The 16,077-nt window shown below is 44.7% G+C and overlaps 1 protein-coding gene across 1 annotated transcript in view; it reads right to left on the bottom strand.

The window, feature by feature from the left end:
* Positions 1-542: 542 nt before the first annotated feature.
* The window catches only part of LOC140723301 (NACHT, LRR and PYD domains-containing protein 3-like), a 39,150-nt gene continuing 23,615 nt past the window's right edge, over positions 543-16,077 (bottom strand). The window contains exons 3-11 of the mRNA XM_073037903.1: positions 14,987-15,274; positions 14,390-14,556; positions 11,452-11,623; positions 11,288-11,353; positions 6,058-7,795; positions 4,539-4,625; positions 4,208-4,378; positions 3,883-4,050; positions 543-1,283 (exon numbers count right to left, since the gene is read on the bottom strand). Coding sequence (XP_072894004.1) covers positions 1,196-1,283; positions 3,883-4,050; positions 4,208-4,378; positions 4,539-4,625; positions 6,058-7,795; positions 11,288-11,353; positions 11,452-11,623; positions 14,390-14,556; positions 14,987-15,274 — 2,945 coding nt within the window. The 3' untranslated portion in view covers positions 543-1,195. The remainder of the gene's footprint in view (positions 1,284-3,882; positions 4,051-4,207; positions 4,379-4,538; positions 4,626-6,057; positions 7,796-11,287; positions 11,354-11,451; positions 11,624-14,389; positions 14,557-14,986; positions 15,275-16,077) is intronic.

Consider the following 16,077-nt stretch of genomic DNA (forward strand, 5'->3'; position numbering starts at 1 on the left):
CTTCACTCTGTGCTTTAACCCTGGGAGAGTGTGATGATATTTTGAGGAGGAGGCTTCACTTTATTTCTGACCCCAGAAATATCTGATGTCTCTTTGTGGAGAGTACTTTGATCTGTGTCTGACCAAAGGAGAGATTGATGGGACGATGCAGACGGAGCTTCACTCTGACACCCCAAGCTGTTTGCTTCTGTTCCATTCTCTTTTTCACGACCTCTGTGGGCGCAGGTCAGATATTATACAGTATATTAGCTTCCAATCTCTTTTGTCGTTTTTGGCTGTGAGAGCAAGGAGAGTGCGCAGGACTGTAGGGGTCAGGATAGTACACGTATGGGTGCGGGGAAACGGTGGACAGCCTGGATGGGGATGGGGCGTGAGGAGATCCTGGGGACCAAACACCACCAGACTGACATCCCTCAGCCTGGAGCTGAGACGCTGCTGTACCTGTATGAGGAGCTCAGACCCATTATTGCAGTTCACCGGGCAGCAGTATCCCCCAGGTCACTGTATCTCCTCTAATGAGACTCAAATCCCACACCAAGACAGGAAGTTACAGTGGTTTATTGATTTCATCATGACAAATGTAAATTAAACAATGTGTGAGCTGCTGACGTGCGGGAATTAATAAACTGCTCCCGACTCACTCACAGTCACATACAATTAACTGACCGACGACAACCGGTGACAGATTGAATGATCTCACCTTCGCTCCATACCGGGGAACCGATAATCATTAAAATTACATTTGGGGGCTGTGTCCTGGATCTAGTGTCATATCTAAGGTATTTGTCAAATTAACACCATTACATTGGCCAGTCTACCAAATGCACGGTCCTCAACCCAATGTGAACAAAAGGATTATCTCCTGGGATAATCCCATCCTAGGACACCGGTTTCCCAGACTGAGCCCCGGCCCCGGGCTCTTCCTGTTTGTGTGAATTCCCGGATCTTACGTGGGGAAGCCTCAAACGCGCACATCCGACGGAGGCCGCACTGCTGGACAGCAGGCGGAAATACGTCACTGCAGGAACGCTTCCGATGTCAGAGAGCAAGAGAGTGAAGCCAGTTTCATTTGAACCGTTCGGAATTAAACCTGGCGCTCGGCCATTAAAAGTAAGGTTGGACGTTAAAGGGGAGGGCGGGGAATCGGCTAAAATGTCCCCATCCCGCGGGCGGGGATGTTCACATATTCAGATGTTCACAGCTCCACTGTCGGTCTGGGTCTGGGTTCCTGCAGAGATCTCAGTTCCTTCTCCCCGGTCCGACTGAACTGATTCCCGTACAGCCTGAAACAGATGGAAGAATAACGATGAAATAAACAGATCAGACAACAGTATCAATAGCAGGGGACTGGAGTTAATTCAGGGGTGTCAAACTACCGTCCCGCGGGATGATTTGGGGGAATAAAGAAGTATATTCACCACCAGTTATATGCATCTGTACGGCAGCCGCCCTCTTTTCCACCGCGGTGTGTGTCGCTTGCTGCACCGGCAGCTTACTGTGTGTAATTATAAAACTATAGGCGGCAGTTAACCACCCGCTGTGCATAAGCACCTACCACCAACAGTCAGTGTTCAACAAAAGTCGAGAGACTCATGATGGAGCCGTCAAGGCCGGCTATATTATTGCCAACAAAAGTCGAGAGACTCATGATGGAGCCGTCAAGGCCGGCTATATTATTGCCAACAAAAGTCGAGAGACTCATGATGGAGCTGTCAAGGCCAGCTATATCATTACCAACAAAATAGCTGCTGCGTCGAAGCCATACTCAAAGGGCCAATTCATCAAAGCACGCATGCTGACGGCGGCTGAGCTGGTGTGCCCTGAGAAGAGACAGGCTTTTGGTAATATCAGCTTGTCAAGAAATACTGCGGCAGAGAGAATCAGGAACCTTGCAGGAGATTTGAACAGTCAACTAAAAGACAAAGTGAAGTCACTTATTGCCTTCTCTGTTGCAATTGATGAGAGCACCAACGTGACTGATGTAGCTCTATTTGGAATATTTATTCGTGGTGTTGATGCGTCTTTGACCGTCACCGAGGAGTTTGTGGAGATGGTGCCCATCGCAAACACTACAACGGCGAAAGACGTTTTCTCCAGCCTCGACGAGGCCTTGGGCAGACTGGGGGTTGACTGGAGCCACGCTGTCAGCATGGCAGCAGATGATACACCGTCCATGGTCGGGAAAACGGCAGGTGTTGTTGTGAAACTCAGAGAGAATCCAGAGCAGAAATTCTGGAATTTTCTTTGTAGTTTACACCAAGGGGCATTATGTAGCAGGAGCCTTAAAATGGACAACGTCATGGATGTAGTTATCAAAGCAGTTAATGTTATTAGAGCCAAGGGACTCAACAATCGGCAATTTGAAACTCATTTGTCCGAAAGTAATATTGGACACGGCCTCCCCTACCACACAGAAGTCCGCTGGTTGAGCAGAGGGGCTGTGCTCAAAAGTTTTTATTTTCAATTACGTGCGGAAATTGGACTATTCATGAACGAGAAAGGGAAGCCAGTGGCAGAGCTGGATGACCCAGACTGGCTTCATGATCTTGCATTTTTGTTGCATATAACAGAGCACTTATCTGTGCTTAATGTTAACATGCAAGGCCGCAACAATTTTTTTATGGAATACTACGACAGCATTCATGCCTTTCAAATTAAATTAGGCCTGTGGGGGATGTAGCTGTCCGGAGCAACTCAGTTCATTTATCCTCTTTGCAGTTTGTGCGTGTCGCTCATGGGAATAATGACAATATGGACAGGTACAAGGACAAAATATCACGGTCGAAAAGTGAATTTCAGAATCGCTTCCAAGCCTTCCCTCAGCTCGAGAAGGAATTCTCACTATTTTGCTCGCCGTTTGCCGTCAACACAGCATCAGATGTGCCGGAGGAACTCCAAATGGAACTAATTAAAATTCAGTGTAACTCAACTTTGAAATACAGATTTGAGACTGTGGATCTGGACTCATTCTATCAATATCTGGGACCGATGTACCCCGAGATGACAGACTTTGTCTCAAAGATCCTTTGCATGTTCGGGACAAGATATATCTGTGAGTAGGCAGCTCCATAATGAAGATTAACAAATTCAAGCTGCGCTTGCAGCTGACACACAGACATCTAAATGACATTATGATAATCACAACTGCCCAGAAACTGGTCCCTAATATTGAGAGGCCGGTTAAAGCCAAGAGATGTCAGGTGTCTGGAAGCAGCAAGTGAAAAATTATAAATATTGAGTGTCATAATATTGTGACTCATTCATTTTTTGACTATTCTATTATTGTAAATGTGATTACTTCAATAAAAATTAGAGGCTAACTGTGCTCATTGTCTAAGTTTGATTGCTGGAAGCAGGCTAATAAAAAATTAGCTGCAGTTGTGTAGCCTACATTAACAGTTTGTTTCGTTAGGTCTACTTTTGTGTCTGCTAATGTTCGATTTCAAAAGGTTTATTAATGGCAAGGGTGTGGCTCCCAAAACAATCTTAGCTAAAAGAGCATCGTTTTTTTCTCTCTCTCGTCACAACTTTCTTGCAGCCTATGACTGTAAGTTAATACCAATAATAAAAATAATGCTTGCTAAGAAATCTTCTTCATAAGAAACGAAATTCGTAAAGTGAAACACTTTGTAGTTCTCGCAGAGACTGAGGCACATGAGAGCAGGTTGAAAAAACGGAGGCAACGAAAGCTGTGGGAGCACTCGCGTATTCACAGCTGATCCGGCCCGCATGAAGTCGCATTTTGCCCAATCCGGTCTGAGACCTAAGATAAGTTTGACACCCCTGGGTTAATATTTGAACAACACTCACAGACAAATATCACCAGAAAACCCGCGGATCCGCTGATATTTTATCAGATTGAACATTAACACAAACACTCACTGGATCCGCTCCAGACTCCGGAGGGTCAGTATGAGGCGGCGGAGGGCGGGGACAGATCGGTCTGTCAGAGAGTTATAGCTCAGGTTCAGCTCCATCAGTGATGGGTTCGTACTGAGAGCGGAGGCGAGATCCTCGACACCAGAATCTGTGAGACCGATATTGTGCAGCCTGGAGTTGAGAGAGAGAGTGAGGGTGAAGGACACAGAGAGACAGGAGACGGTACAAATCCCCAGTGTTTATCAGTAACACAGTTACTGATCACATTAATGTTCAGTGTTAGACACCCAGTGACTGTAAACACAATCTCCCACTGTCTAGTACTTACCACAGTGTCTGTATTTTACACTCCGGGTTCCTCAGAGCCGCAGACACCAGTTTCACTCCTGAATCTCCCAGTTTATTAACACTCAGATCCAGCTCCGTCAGTGATGGGTTCGTACTGAGAGCGGAGGCGAGATCCTCGACACCAGAATCTGTGAGACCGACATTCTCCAGCCTGGAGATGAGAGAGAGTGAGGGTGAAGGGCACAGAGAGACAGGAGACGGTACAAATCCCCAGTGTTTATCAGTAACACAATTACTGATCACATCACATTAATGTTCAGTGTCAGACACCCAGTGATTGTAAACACAATCTCCCACAGTCTGGTACTTACCCCAGTTTCTGTATTTTACACTCCAGGTTCCTCACAGCCGCAGACACCAGTTTCACTCCTGAATCTCCCAGTTTATTCGCCCCAAGTCTAAACATAAACAGACAAATTGATGAAGAACATGTTTTAAACTGTGGGTCTGAGGGAATGTCTCTCACTCGGCTATTTCAGCAAACATTAAACCCTCCAGTAAATCACTGATCGGAGTTCCCATCACAGTCAATGTCCCTCAATGCCCAGCTCCAGGGTATTAACCGAATGTCAGTAATATAGTCTGTCGGTGTGACCCTGTAAACTCCACAAATTCTGTCACGTTCCCAGTTGGTTAGAAAAATGTTCCTGATGTGAGAGGGTCAGTGAGTAACTGGGGAAATGCCAATTGGAGATGGTGGAAGAGACACCACCTGTGGAAAAGGGATAGGGAGACAAAACATGAAGGACGAAGAGGGATGGGGAAGAGAGATCCCACAGGAAGAAGGAGGTTGTGAAAGAGAGATCCCACAGGAGGAAAGGGATCAGGAAGAAATATCCCACAGGAAGAAGGGGGAAGAGGAAGAACCATCCCACAGGAGGAAGGGGGATGGGGAAGAGAGATCTCACTGGAGGAAATGGAATGAAGAAGAGAGATCCGACAGGAGGAATGTGAATGGGGAAGTGACAGAACACTGGATGGGGAGGAGAGATCCCAGAGAATTATACAGGATGGGGAAGAGAGCTCCCGCGGGAAGATTGATCCCACATGAGGAAGGGGGTTTGAAGGAAGGAGGATGAGTATGAGAGATCCCACTGGAGGAAGTGGGATAGGGAACAAACATTCCAGAGGAGGAATGGGAATTGGGAAAAGAGATCCCACAGGAGGAAAGGGGATGGGGAAGAGAGATCTATCAGGAGGAAGGGGATTGGGGAATTGAGATCCCACAGGAGGATACTGATGGGAAATGATAATCCCACAAGATGAGAGGATGCAGAAATAGATTGCACGGGAAGGGAACTGATGCCCACAATCTGGAGAGAAGGTGCGCCCATGGGGCTGGGTATCTGGTAGTGAGCATAGTCACTCAGATGGATTGATGGTGATAGAGAAGGGCAGGAGAGGACTATCACACAATGGTATTTCTTTCCTTCTCACTGAAACGGACTACTGACGATCTCTTGTCCCTCACCAGGAAGGGGGTGTGAATCTCTGACCCACCTGCTGTATTCAGTGTCGGTCTGGGTGTCAGTAACAGTGAGAAGGAACATTGTCAATGGACGTGTCACAGGCAGCGAGAAACACGGTCATTCCTGCGATTTACCACCATTAAACCAATGGCCGTTGTTCACTGATCTGATGAAGTCTCCAACATCCCTTCACAATGAACCACAGAAGATTCCCTTCCTTGGGGAGTTACTGACTGATCCCCTGGGCATTTGTCACAATTCTTCACTATCTGATTTACTACAGTTTTACACAAATTCCTTAACATTGAAACAAGAGAATGGAACAGTTTCATAGATCAGAGTGAGAGATAAATCAAGTTACCTCAACTCCTGGCACTTATGCAGCCCGGGTCCCAGCCGCTGGATTCCTTCACATTGAATTTGGCAGCCCTGCAGATTGAGGTGTTTTATTGTATTACAGAGACCGATGACATGAGACAGGACCGCGCAGTCAATCGGGGACATCGTCATTCCACTGAATGAAAGTGATTTCACAGACCCCAGAGTTTCGTGAGCCAGTCCATGATTCTGAGACTCAAACAGGTAGTGCAATGTGTTGAGGAGTCTCCTTTTACCAGCTTCACACTCTGTGTTTCCAATCTGGCGTTTAACCTCCTCCTTCACCCAGTCAATCACCCGGCAGGTTGCTTGATGAGGAAATGGACCCAGAAACTTCTCCAGGCCCCGAGCTGTCATTGGGGAGGAGAGACCAGCAACAAAACGGAGAAATACGTCAAATCGACCATCTGTCATGCTGTGGGCTGTGATGAGGAATTTCAGGATATCTCCGGGATGTGGATTCAGGAATTGTGCGATGGCAGCTACAAACTCTTGGATGGTGAGGTGTGGGAATGTGTACACCACGCTCCGGGCAGAATCCTCTCTCTCCAAAAGCTCCATCAGGAACCCGGACAGGAACTGGGAAGGCTGCAGATTGTAGTTGATCAAATCTCCATCTGTAAACACAATCTTCTTATCAAACACTCCTCTGAAGGCCATCTGACCTACCCTGTGTAACACATCACGGCGGTTCTCAATCTCACGGCCGTGATTTTTCAGGATGTTATAAATATAATAGGCATATAACTGAGTGATGGTCTTGGGAAGTCTCTGCGGATCCCTGACTCTTTGTGTGAAGAAGGGACCCAGTGCCAGAGCGAGGATCCAGCAGTAGGAGGGGTTGTAGCTCATGGTATACAGAATATCGTTCTCCTCTACGTGTCTGAAAACAGCTGCTGCCACTGTCTGATCTTCAAAATGGCTTTCAAAATATCCCTTCCGTTCCTCACCAACAAATCCCAGAATTTCAGCCCAGATCCCGATCTCCGCCTTTTCCAATAAATGTAACGCACTGGGACGGGTGGTCACCAGCACTGAACACCCTGGGAGCAGCTTGTGCTGGATTAAACTGTACACAATGTCAGACACCTTGCACTTGAATTCAGGGTCTGTGCATGCGTACTGAAGTTCTGTGCCTCTCCGACTGTTGGCAAAATTAATATTGTCATTGAATTCATCCAAACCATCGAATATGAACAGCAACCCCTCTGGGTTCTTCCAGACCTCTCTCAGGATATTCCCAAAGTAAGGATACTGATCCAGAATCAGTTCCTTCAGGTTAATTCGACAGTTAATACTGTTTAAATCGCGGAATTTGAAACTGAAGACAAACTGGAACTGTTGATATATTTTCCCCGTTGCCCAGTCATAAACAATCTTTTGTACCATTGTTGTTTTTCCGATCCCCGGGACTCCGGCCACTGCTGACGAACTCCCAGATTTGGATTTACTCCGGGAAAAGCTGCTCTGGAAGAACTGATCAATCCGGATTTTCTCCAGCTCTCTGCGGAGATGTTTCTCTCTCCACTCCTCGTGGTCTCTGCCTCTTGCCAGCAGCTCATGTTCCACCATTCTCCGATCTCGAACAGTAGAAATGACCGTGAGCTCAGCGTATCGATCAACCAGCTGGAAAACCTTCACCTTCTCCCTCATCAGGATCGTGTTCACTCTCAGCGTTTCAGTTTGTGCCCGCAGAGTCTCCTTGTGTTTCTGTTGAACATCTTCCATGGGAAGAGAGAACATTGTGAAAATGTTAAATAGCTCATCTGATAAAGAACTTTATAACTACATTCCAACATTCAGTGTTTGAAATTGCATGGAGTAATTCAATGCTTCCATGGATATTAGGACAGAAAGTAAAACTCTGTTCACAGACACCGGAACTGACAGTGATGGATGTCCCAGAAAATGTCCAGTCCTCATATTCTGGCATGAATTATTTGTGAAGGTGAACATTCCCCTGATATCCTATTCCAATCCTGACTGCACTCCCGTTACAACAACATTTCACTGTATTTAAAGCATTGTTTGCATCATTAACAGACGATAGGTTAATGTTAATCTGGTGGGGAAATATGGAGAGCAGGACACTCTGCATTTTGGCAAAGCTGCACACTAGGGGGTTACAGATGTCCACTGCTCTTGTATGAAAATTGGAGCAGAATATGTTGGAAATACTCAAGTCGGGCATCATCTGTGGACAGGATCACAGTGAAGATTCGGATCGATAGCCCATCGGAACGACAAGAATGAAAATGCATATTTTTCAGTCTCAGTGATGGAGGAGCGGAGGAAAGATGGAAAGGAATCTCCGTGAATGGCAAAGACCATAAGCGTCGTGTGTGTGTCGAGAGGGTGGTGAAGTCTTGGCAACTGTTACTGATCAGTCTGGCCGGTGGAGTGTGGGGCACTGTATTATGATGCCTCCGCCTATCAGAGTCGACCATGGATATTGTGTCCCAGCTGACTGGATACGCAAGACAGGACACTCTTCCATTTGTTAACTTTCTTTTCTTATGATAGTTTCTTCATTTTTATGGCTTATGTTTTCATTTCTGTTCAGTGATGTGTACCCCTTATCAGAATTACATATGCTTGTACGGAGTGCTGAATCCTCCTTGCGTTGATGAAAATATATCCTTAGAGCTAATTGTGGATTTCAGTAATGGCAAGATGAGGGAACACGACACACCAGTCCTCAGAGAGATCTGATATGGAAAGAGTAAGCAATTTCAAATTCCTGGCTGTCAATATCTCCGAGTGTCTAACCTGGCCCCAATATATCGAGGCAGCTACAAAGAAGGCACAAAAGCGGCTATATTTCATCAGGAGTTTCCAACATCACTCGAATATTTCTACAGGTGTAACGGAGTGCATTGTAACTGGCTGCATCACCGTCTGGTTCATGGGGACTACTGTACAGCATCGGAGTAAAACGCACACTCAACAATTCAGGAACAACTTCTCCTCTGCCATCCAGTCTCCGAATGGATATTGAACCCATCGATAGTGACTCACTAATCTCTTTTTTTATTTCTATTTCTACACAACTTATTTAATTTAATTTTATAGAATCACACAAATATGCGTAGCTATGCTGTATATGGTTTCTTTGGAAATTAGTACCATTATTTGAATTAATTGTGTTAGCTTTAGTGATGCAAGAACTAATTTCCGATCATCCCTGAATAGCTGTGTCAAAGTATAATCTGTTCATTATTTTTTTCTGATTTGATACCTGCTTTGTGCCCATTTCAGTAAATTAGACAACCATAGTGGGCTTTGTAATTCGCTCTGGAAAATGTCTCCATTTATTTTGATAACAGTGGTTGTTCCCCGGTGGTTGTTAATATGGCGATTATTATAAGTCACTGCTTCATCAGATGTTGTAGAAACTTCACAAAGATTGGGTGCATCTTATATATATTAGGAACTTCTCTTATACACGCGAGGGACAGAATCAAATGGTTTTTGATAGACAATATAATATTGAAAGATTTCGGCTTTCCCCAGGGCTTGCTATAGAATTGCATAATCTATTATCAGTTGTTCCTTAAATCCGTTCACACCCAAACTGTATTCTTACTACACTTCTGTATGTTTGTTGTGGCTATCTGTGTGTGGTAATTAGTTACGAGATGTATGATATTACAATATTATATGTAAAATTGTCTTGTCATTGAGAAGCCAATAATAACATAGTAGGTGACCTTTCAATCGTCTTATAAATGCAGAATTCAAGCTGTCCTTGAGGCTAGTGGTACATACATTCAGCCTTTTATATCTTCTGCCCCATGGGAATATGAAAGAGAGAATGTTTGAGGTGGTTTGGGGTTCAGCAGCGAGGTTTTGGGCGGGGGAAGTAGCATTTTGCCAACCTGATTGTGTTCTTCGAGGAGGTGCCAAAGGTGATGGATGAAGTTACACATGGATATTGTCTGCTTGGATATTATTTGGGTGTTTGACAAGGTCCCACATGGGAGGCTCATACAGAAAATTAACATGCTTGATAAATGCGGGGAATAGCCCTTGCTGACGGGGAACCACACTGGGAGAAACTTCTTTCACTGGCGGTGGTGAATCTGTGAAATTATTGTCATAAACAGCTGAAGATGACAAGTAATTGAGTGTATTTAAAATGCAGGTCGATATTTTCCTGATTAGGAAGATTGTCAACGTTTACTGGGATAATGGGGTAGAGAGGAATTGAAGAGCAAATTCACTGAGCCGAATGGCTTAGTTCTGCTCCAAGGTCTTCTGGTTTGTTGGAGCATCTGGAGTATTGTACTCACTTCTGATTGTCCAGCTCTTGGAAGGATTGGAGAGGGTGCAGAACAGATTCATCAGGGTGTTGCCTGGATTCGGTGGCATGTGCTACAAGTAGAGGTTTGATAAACTTGCTTTGTTTACTCTGTTTACTTTATTTATCTGTTGATAGAATAGAGATCTGACAGAGGTGTACAAGTTTGAGAGATAAGAGTTTGTGTACACAGCCTGTATTTTGTTGTTGTTTTTTTCACATATGACAGGTATCTAATACCAAAGGGCATTTGGTTAGGATGAGATGGGGTAAACTTACAAAACGTGGGTATTTTTTTCACAGTGCAGTGGGTTCCTGTAATTTATTTTCTGGGTCATGTCGGAGGCAACTATGATATACATTCTTCTAGATGTACACATGAAATGTGCAGGAAATGTAAGGGTACGGTCAATAATATAGAAGAGAACACCAAAGTAGTTTCGTAAAATTGAGAGGGTCGCTATCGGATAGCTGGAAAATGATGTTGCAGATATAGTAACGGGTGAAGAGGAAATGCCAGACAAACTCTGTGGAAGTCACTAGCGAAATTACAAAATGTAAAGAGCATCAGCGGACAGAATTGATTGCAACTGCTATTACGAAGGAGAAGGTGAAGTATCTGAAGATAGAAAAGTCCCCTGGACTGAACGATACAGTATATCAAGACCCTGCTTGGGGTGTGTGGGCATTCCCAGAGCGTTAGGACATGGAGTGAAGGCTTCACCAGGGCCACCAGCTGGATTAGTGGAAATATGCATGGTAGAATATTCAGGCTGCAACGGGATATTGTACCCTGAACCAGAGATCAGCGAATGATTACTGGTGAACTTTGATTCCCAGGTTCTATCAAGTCACAGTCAAACATTTCAGATCTGATTTGAACTGGTTCAAACTGAGTTTGAACATCACTCACCTATCAGGCCAGAGGGTAATTCAGATAACCCTTGGGCAATGTTCATGTATTCTTGTGGATCAGGACCTGTTTAAATCAAAATAATGTCCATGAAAATAGAACTAATATAATTAAAACTGTTTATTACAATGTGTCTTTGTGTTCAGTGTGTGTTTTTAACGTACCGAGCTCCTGTATTTCCCTCAGTATTCTGTCCAACTTTGGTAACTCAGACCTCCATGTCACAAAGGATTCCCACATCGCCCTCCGGGCCTGGGAGCCTTTGCCATTTACCAAACTGAGGAAGAGTCTGGAACCCTCTGTCCGGTTTCCTTTCTCTGTCAGTTCAGTGACTTTCTACAAAAGGAAACAATGGACTTATTGTGGAGCAGACAGACAGATATACAGAATGTGCAGGAAACAGTAACTGAATGAAACTCTAAATCTATATTGTGTAAGAATAGGGATTTACTGACACCCTGCAGTATATTCAACATGATTAATTTACTTGTCCATCAATGTGCAACATTACGGCAAAACGATGCCACAACAAGAACGGAAGAGGGGGAGAGTGAGAGAGGAAAAGAAATGGATGGCGGGCATCACTGTATCGTTGCTGAAATAAGATCATTGTTGGGTGCTTACATCTATGGATACATACTTAAATGGTTGGGTTGACTCTGTTCTCTTAGAAAAATAAAAGTCCTTATAAAGAGGTGACATCGGACTGGACGATGTAGCTGTGAAGAAACTGCACAGGAAAAATTACTCTGATGGAACAGTAACCAGGTTGTCGGCTACAAATTCCAGTGGGAATTTGAAGAGGCATGTAAAGAGGTCAATGTTAAAATAGTCATGGGGAATTTCAATATGCAGGTAGCTTTGGAAAATCAGGTCAATGCCAAGTGAGGGACTTCACAGAATGCCTCTGAGATGGCTTTTGAGAAAAGCCTGTGGTTGAACCCACTATAAGAAAGGCAGCTCTGGAGTCTCTGTTGTGTATTGCACCATATTTAATTGGGGAGCTTAAGGTAAATAAAGAGGCAGTGATCATAATATAGCAGAACTCACACTGCAGTTTGAGAGGAGAAGGTAAAAGTTAGAGGTATCCGTATTACAGTGGAATAAAGGAATTACAGAGGCATGAGAGAGGAGCTGGGCAAAACAAAAATGGAAGAGGACACTAGCAGAGGCAACAGCAGAGCAGGGATAGATGAGGATTCTGGGAGCGATTCGGAAGGCGCAGGTAGAGGTACATAATCCCAAAGATGAAACATTATACCAGAGGGAGGATGATCAACCGTGGCTGACGAGGAAGTCAATGCCAGGACAAAAGCAAAGGAGAGGGCATAGAATATAGAAAAATATAGTAGAAAGCTGGAGGACTGGGTAGCTTTTACTAGACAGCAGAAAGCAACTAAAAAGCCGTACGTAGAGAGAATATGAATGTAGCCTGGCTAATAATGTAAAATAGCTTACCATTTTTTGGATATATATGTCCTTTTAGGACAACCTATTGATTTTTGGTGTCATGAGATATCAGCTTTGTGAGTGGTAGTTCATGTGTAAGCAATCTTAATGTTTTCCCAGGAAGTTACCGGGAAAGTTGTTGAACCGAAGGATGTGTGTGTTGTCTACATGGACTTTAGCACGGCATTTGACAAGGTTCCGCAAAGGAGTGTGGGCAAGAAAGCTCAGTTCCTCAGCATTCAAGGTAAACTGGTAAACTGGATTGGACAATGGCTTTTCTGAAGAAGGCAGAGAGTGGTGAGAGACTGTTGCATCTCTGACTGGGAGTTTGTAACTCGTGTGGTGCTACAGGGATCAGTGCTGAGTCCGTTGTTGTTTGTCATCTATATCGATGATCTGGATGAAAATGTGGTTAACTGGATCAGTAAATTTGCGGATGACACCAAGAGTGGGGACGTGTGGTGGAGAGTGAGGAAGACGACCAAAGCTTGCAGTGGTGTCGAAACCAGCTAAAAAATGGGCTGTAAAATGACCGATGCAATTTAATGCAGACAAGCACAACATACAGTAACCGGTAGGGCACTAAGGAGTGTGGTAGAACAATATATCCGGAATACAGGTCCATAATTCATTAAAAGTGGCGACAAAGGTAGATAGATCAGAAAGGATTTGGCACACTAACCTTCATAAATGAAAATAGTGAGTACAGGAGATGAGATATCATGTTGAACGTGTATAAAGCGTTGGAGAGGCCTATTTTTCAGTATTGTGTGCAGACCCGATCATCTACTTATAAGACAGATGTAAAGAAGGTTGGAAGAGTGGAGAGAAAATTCACAGGGATGTTGCCGGGACTGGAGGACCTGAGGTATAAGAAAAGACTGAACAAGTCGGGCTTTATACCTTGGAATGCAGAAGATGAAAGGGTGATTTGATAGAGGTACACAAAATTATGAGGGTCACAGATAGGGTAAATGAGGGGAAACTTCTTCACTCAGAGGGTGGCGAGAGTGTGGAAGCGGCTAGCAGCGCAAGTGGTACAAGCGGTTAAGAGAAGTCTGGATAGATATATGAATGATAAGGGTGTAGAGCGCCATGGCCCAGTGCAGGTCATTGGGAATAGGCAGTTTCAGTAGTCCGGCATGGAATAGATGGGCCAAAGGGCCTATTTCTGTACTGTACTTTTCTATGACTATGACAAGTCAGCCACTCATTGCTTGGGAATTCAGACAAGCTGTGCTGTGGTTAGCAGGTTTCCCTCGCTCAAGTACAGCAGTGAAGCCATTTTGCCCAATTTACAATCCGACAGTTTAATATTCATCCTGGATTAATGAACTGAGGTGAATTTGACCGACGGTACAGGTAAAATACAAAATTAATTTTAGACTGACTGCCTGTTCAACAGTCCAGATATGCAGTCACTGTTCTTATATCACACTGATAAATACAGCAGGTATGAGAGGAAAAGGTGACGCTGAACCTGCAGTTTCCAGTGCTCCCCACCTTAACAGCTGAAACCAGATCTGTTGGAGTCAAGTCAGAGATCAAAGTCTCCATTGTCATGTCGAACTCCTAGAACGTGCAGGAGATTAATATTGATCACTATTCCCTCTGATATCAGCAGTTCAGTAACAATACACTAAATACACTCACCTCATTTTCTTCTCTGCTGAGATGTCCCTCCTTTGTCAACATCCAACCGAGTCTTTCAACCTTTTCTTCAATCGCCTGTTTGAGTCTGTCTCTGTAGTACTTTGTCAGTTGGTACAGTCGATACTCCTCCCCCTGTGCCAGGAGGTCGGAGATTGTAAACACCGGCTCTGCGAATATAAAAACCGACCCATCAATGCGCTGGGCATGACGTTACCAGAAGGACCACATTCACTAGAAACCTGTCTCTACCACCGTCCCACCCACTTGCTGATTTCAGTTTAAAATGGGCAACAAATGTTGGGACTGTCAATGATAGTCGCTTCCCAGAGATACTCTCTCCATCCTGGTGAGTACTTTTCCCATAACTCATATCCTAGAAATACTCTTTTATCCAGACAGCTGCATTTCCTCCGATACACATCTTGGAAATCCTCAGAGCAGGTAGCACATTTCCTGTAGTGGGGTAACAGGTGCCTCACTACACCACATGCACCACATCAACACATTTTCCCTCTCTGACCAGCCCTCCAACAAGGAATCACATTTACCCGCTTCCTACCTCATTCTTTGAACACATCACCCTCATATTTCACTCACCTGCTCCTTGTTGGGCACTTGACAATTCCGTGTTTAATGAGCTTCCCAGCTGACCGTCAGTCGCCTCACTTGTGCTGGTTCCAGGGTCCTGATTGGTGTCTCTGACGTCACTGTCTCTGGGCTGAATTTGCTCCTCCTCCTCTGCGGCCGGACCGCATTCCATTGGGACATTGCTCTCAATCTGACCCTGCTTTGGTACCTTGTTTCCCGTGTCCCGATCATCTTCCCTCGATGATCCGCCTGGTAAAAACCGCTTGAGTACTTTCTGTACCCGATTTAATTTCCCACCTGAAGTAAATGATGAATAGCAGGTTTAGAGTGATTTATACTCGAACAAGCATTCACAATGGGTGTCTGCAATAGAGTCGAGACTCCGCAAAACCAGAGTTGGAGTGGGACTGTGCTGGTGAATGTGAACCACACCTCCTGCCAGGTGACCATCCTGATAAGCCGGTGTCTGGACACATCCACTCCCAGAAAAAGAACTGGACAGACACAGTAACACTGATCACCGAATACACATTAGTTGAACAGACTGATAACCAGAGGTTATTACTGGAACGGCATCAGGTGATAGCGGGAATTATCACTGGGATTATCTTTCCCATACATGAATCTCTCTGGATCACAAAATGTCCAGTCACCTGTGTCACTCACAGACAAGCCACTGGATTACTCATGGTCAAATCCTCCAGATTAAATGTTCTCCGTTTGCTTTGTCACACACTGTCTTATCCCCTGGGTCACAGAATGACTATTGCCTTGAAACGAACAATGTCCAGTCTCCTGGGTTACAGACTGACCATAACCTTGAAGTCCATGATGCCTGGTCCCCTGGGTCCCATCCCGTCTCCTGGATAATGATCGTCAGGGAACAACCGTACAAATTATTGGCAAATGGAGAGTCTTGCGTGCAGTTCTAGTAGCTAAACTTAAAATCTCGCTTTTGCAGTTGCTAATCTATAGGATGGACGTGACTCAGCTGGAAAGAGTGTAGAGGAGATTGACAAGAACATTACTGGATGGGGTTGTTTGGTTTTTGTGTTATATGGTTCGGCTGGGACAGTTTGCACCGGATCATGGGAGCTTTA

The sequence above is a fragment of the Hemitrygon akajei genome, unplaced genomic scaffold (assembly GCF_048418815.1).
Source record: "Hemitrygon akajei unplaced genomic scaffold, sHemAka1.3 Scf000108, whole genome shotgun sequence".
Taxonomy (NCBI): Eukaryota; Metazoa; Chordata; class Chondrichthyes; order Myliobatiformes; family Dasyatidae; genus Hemitrygon; species Hemitrygon akajei.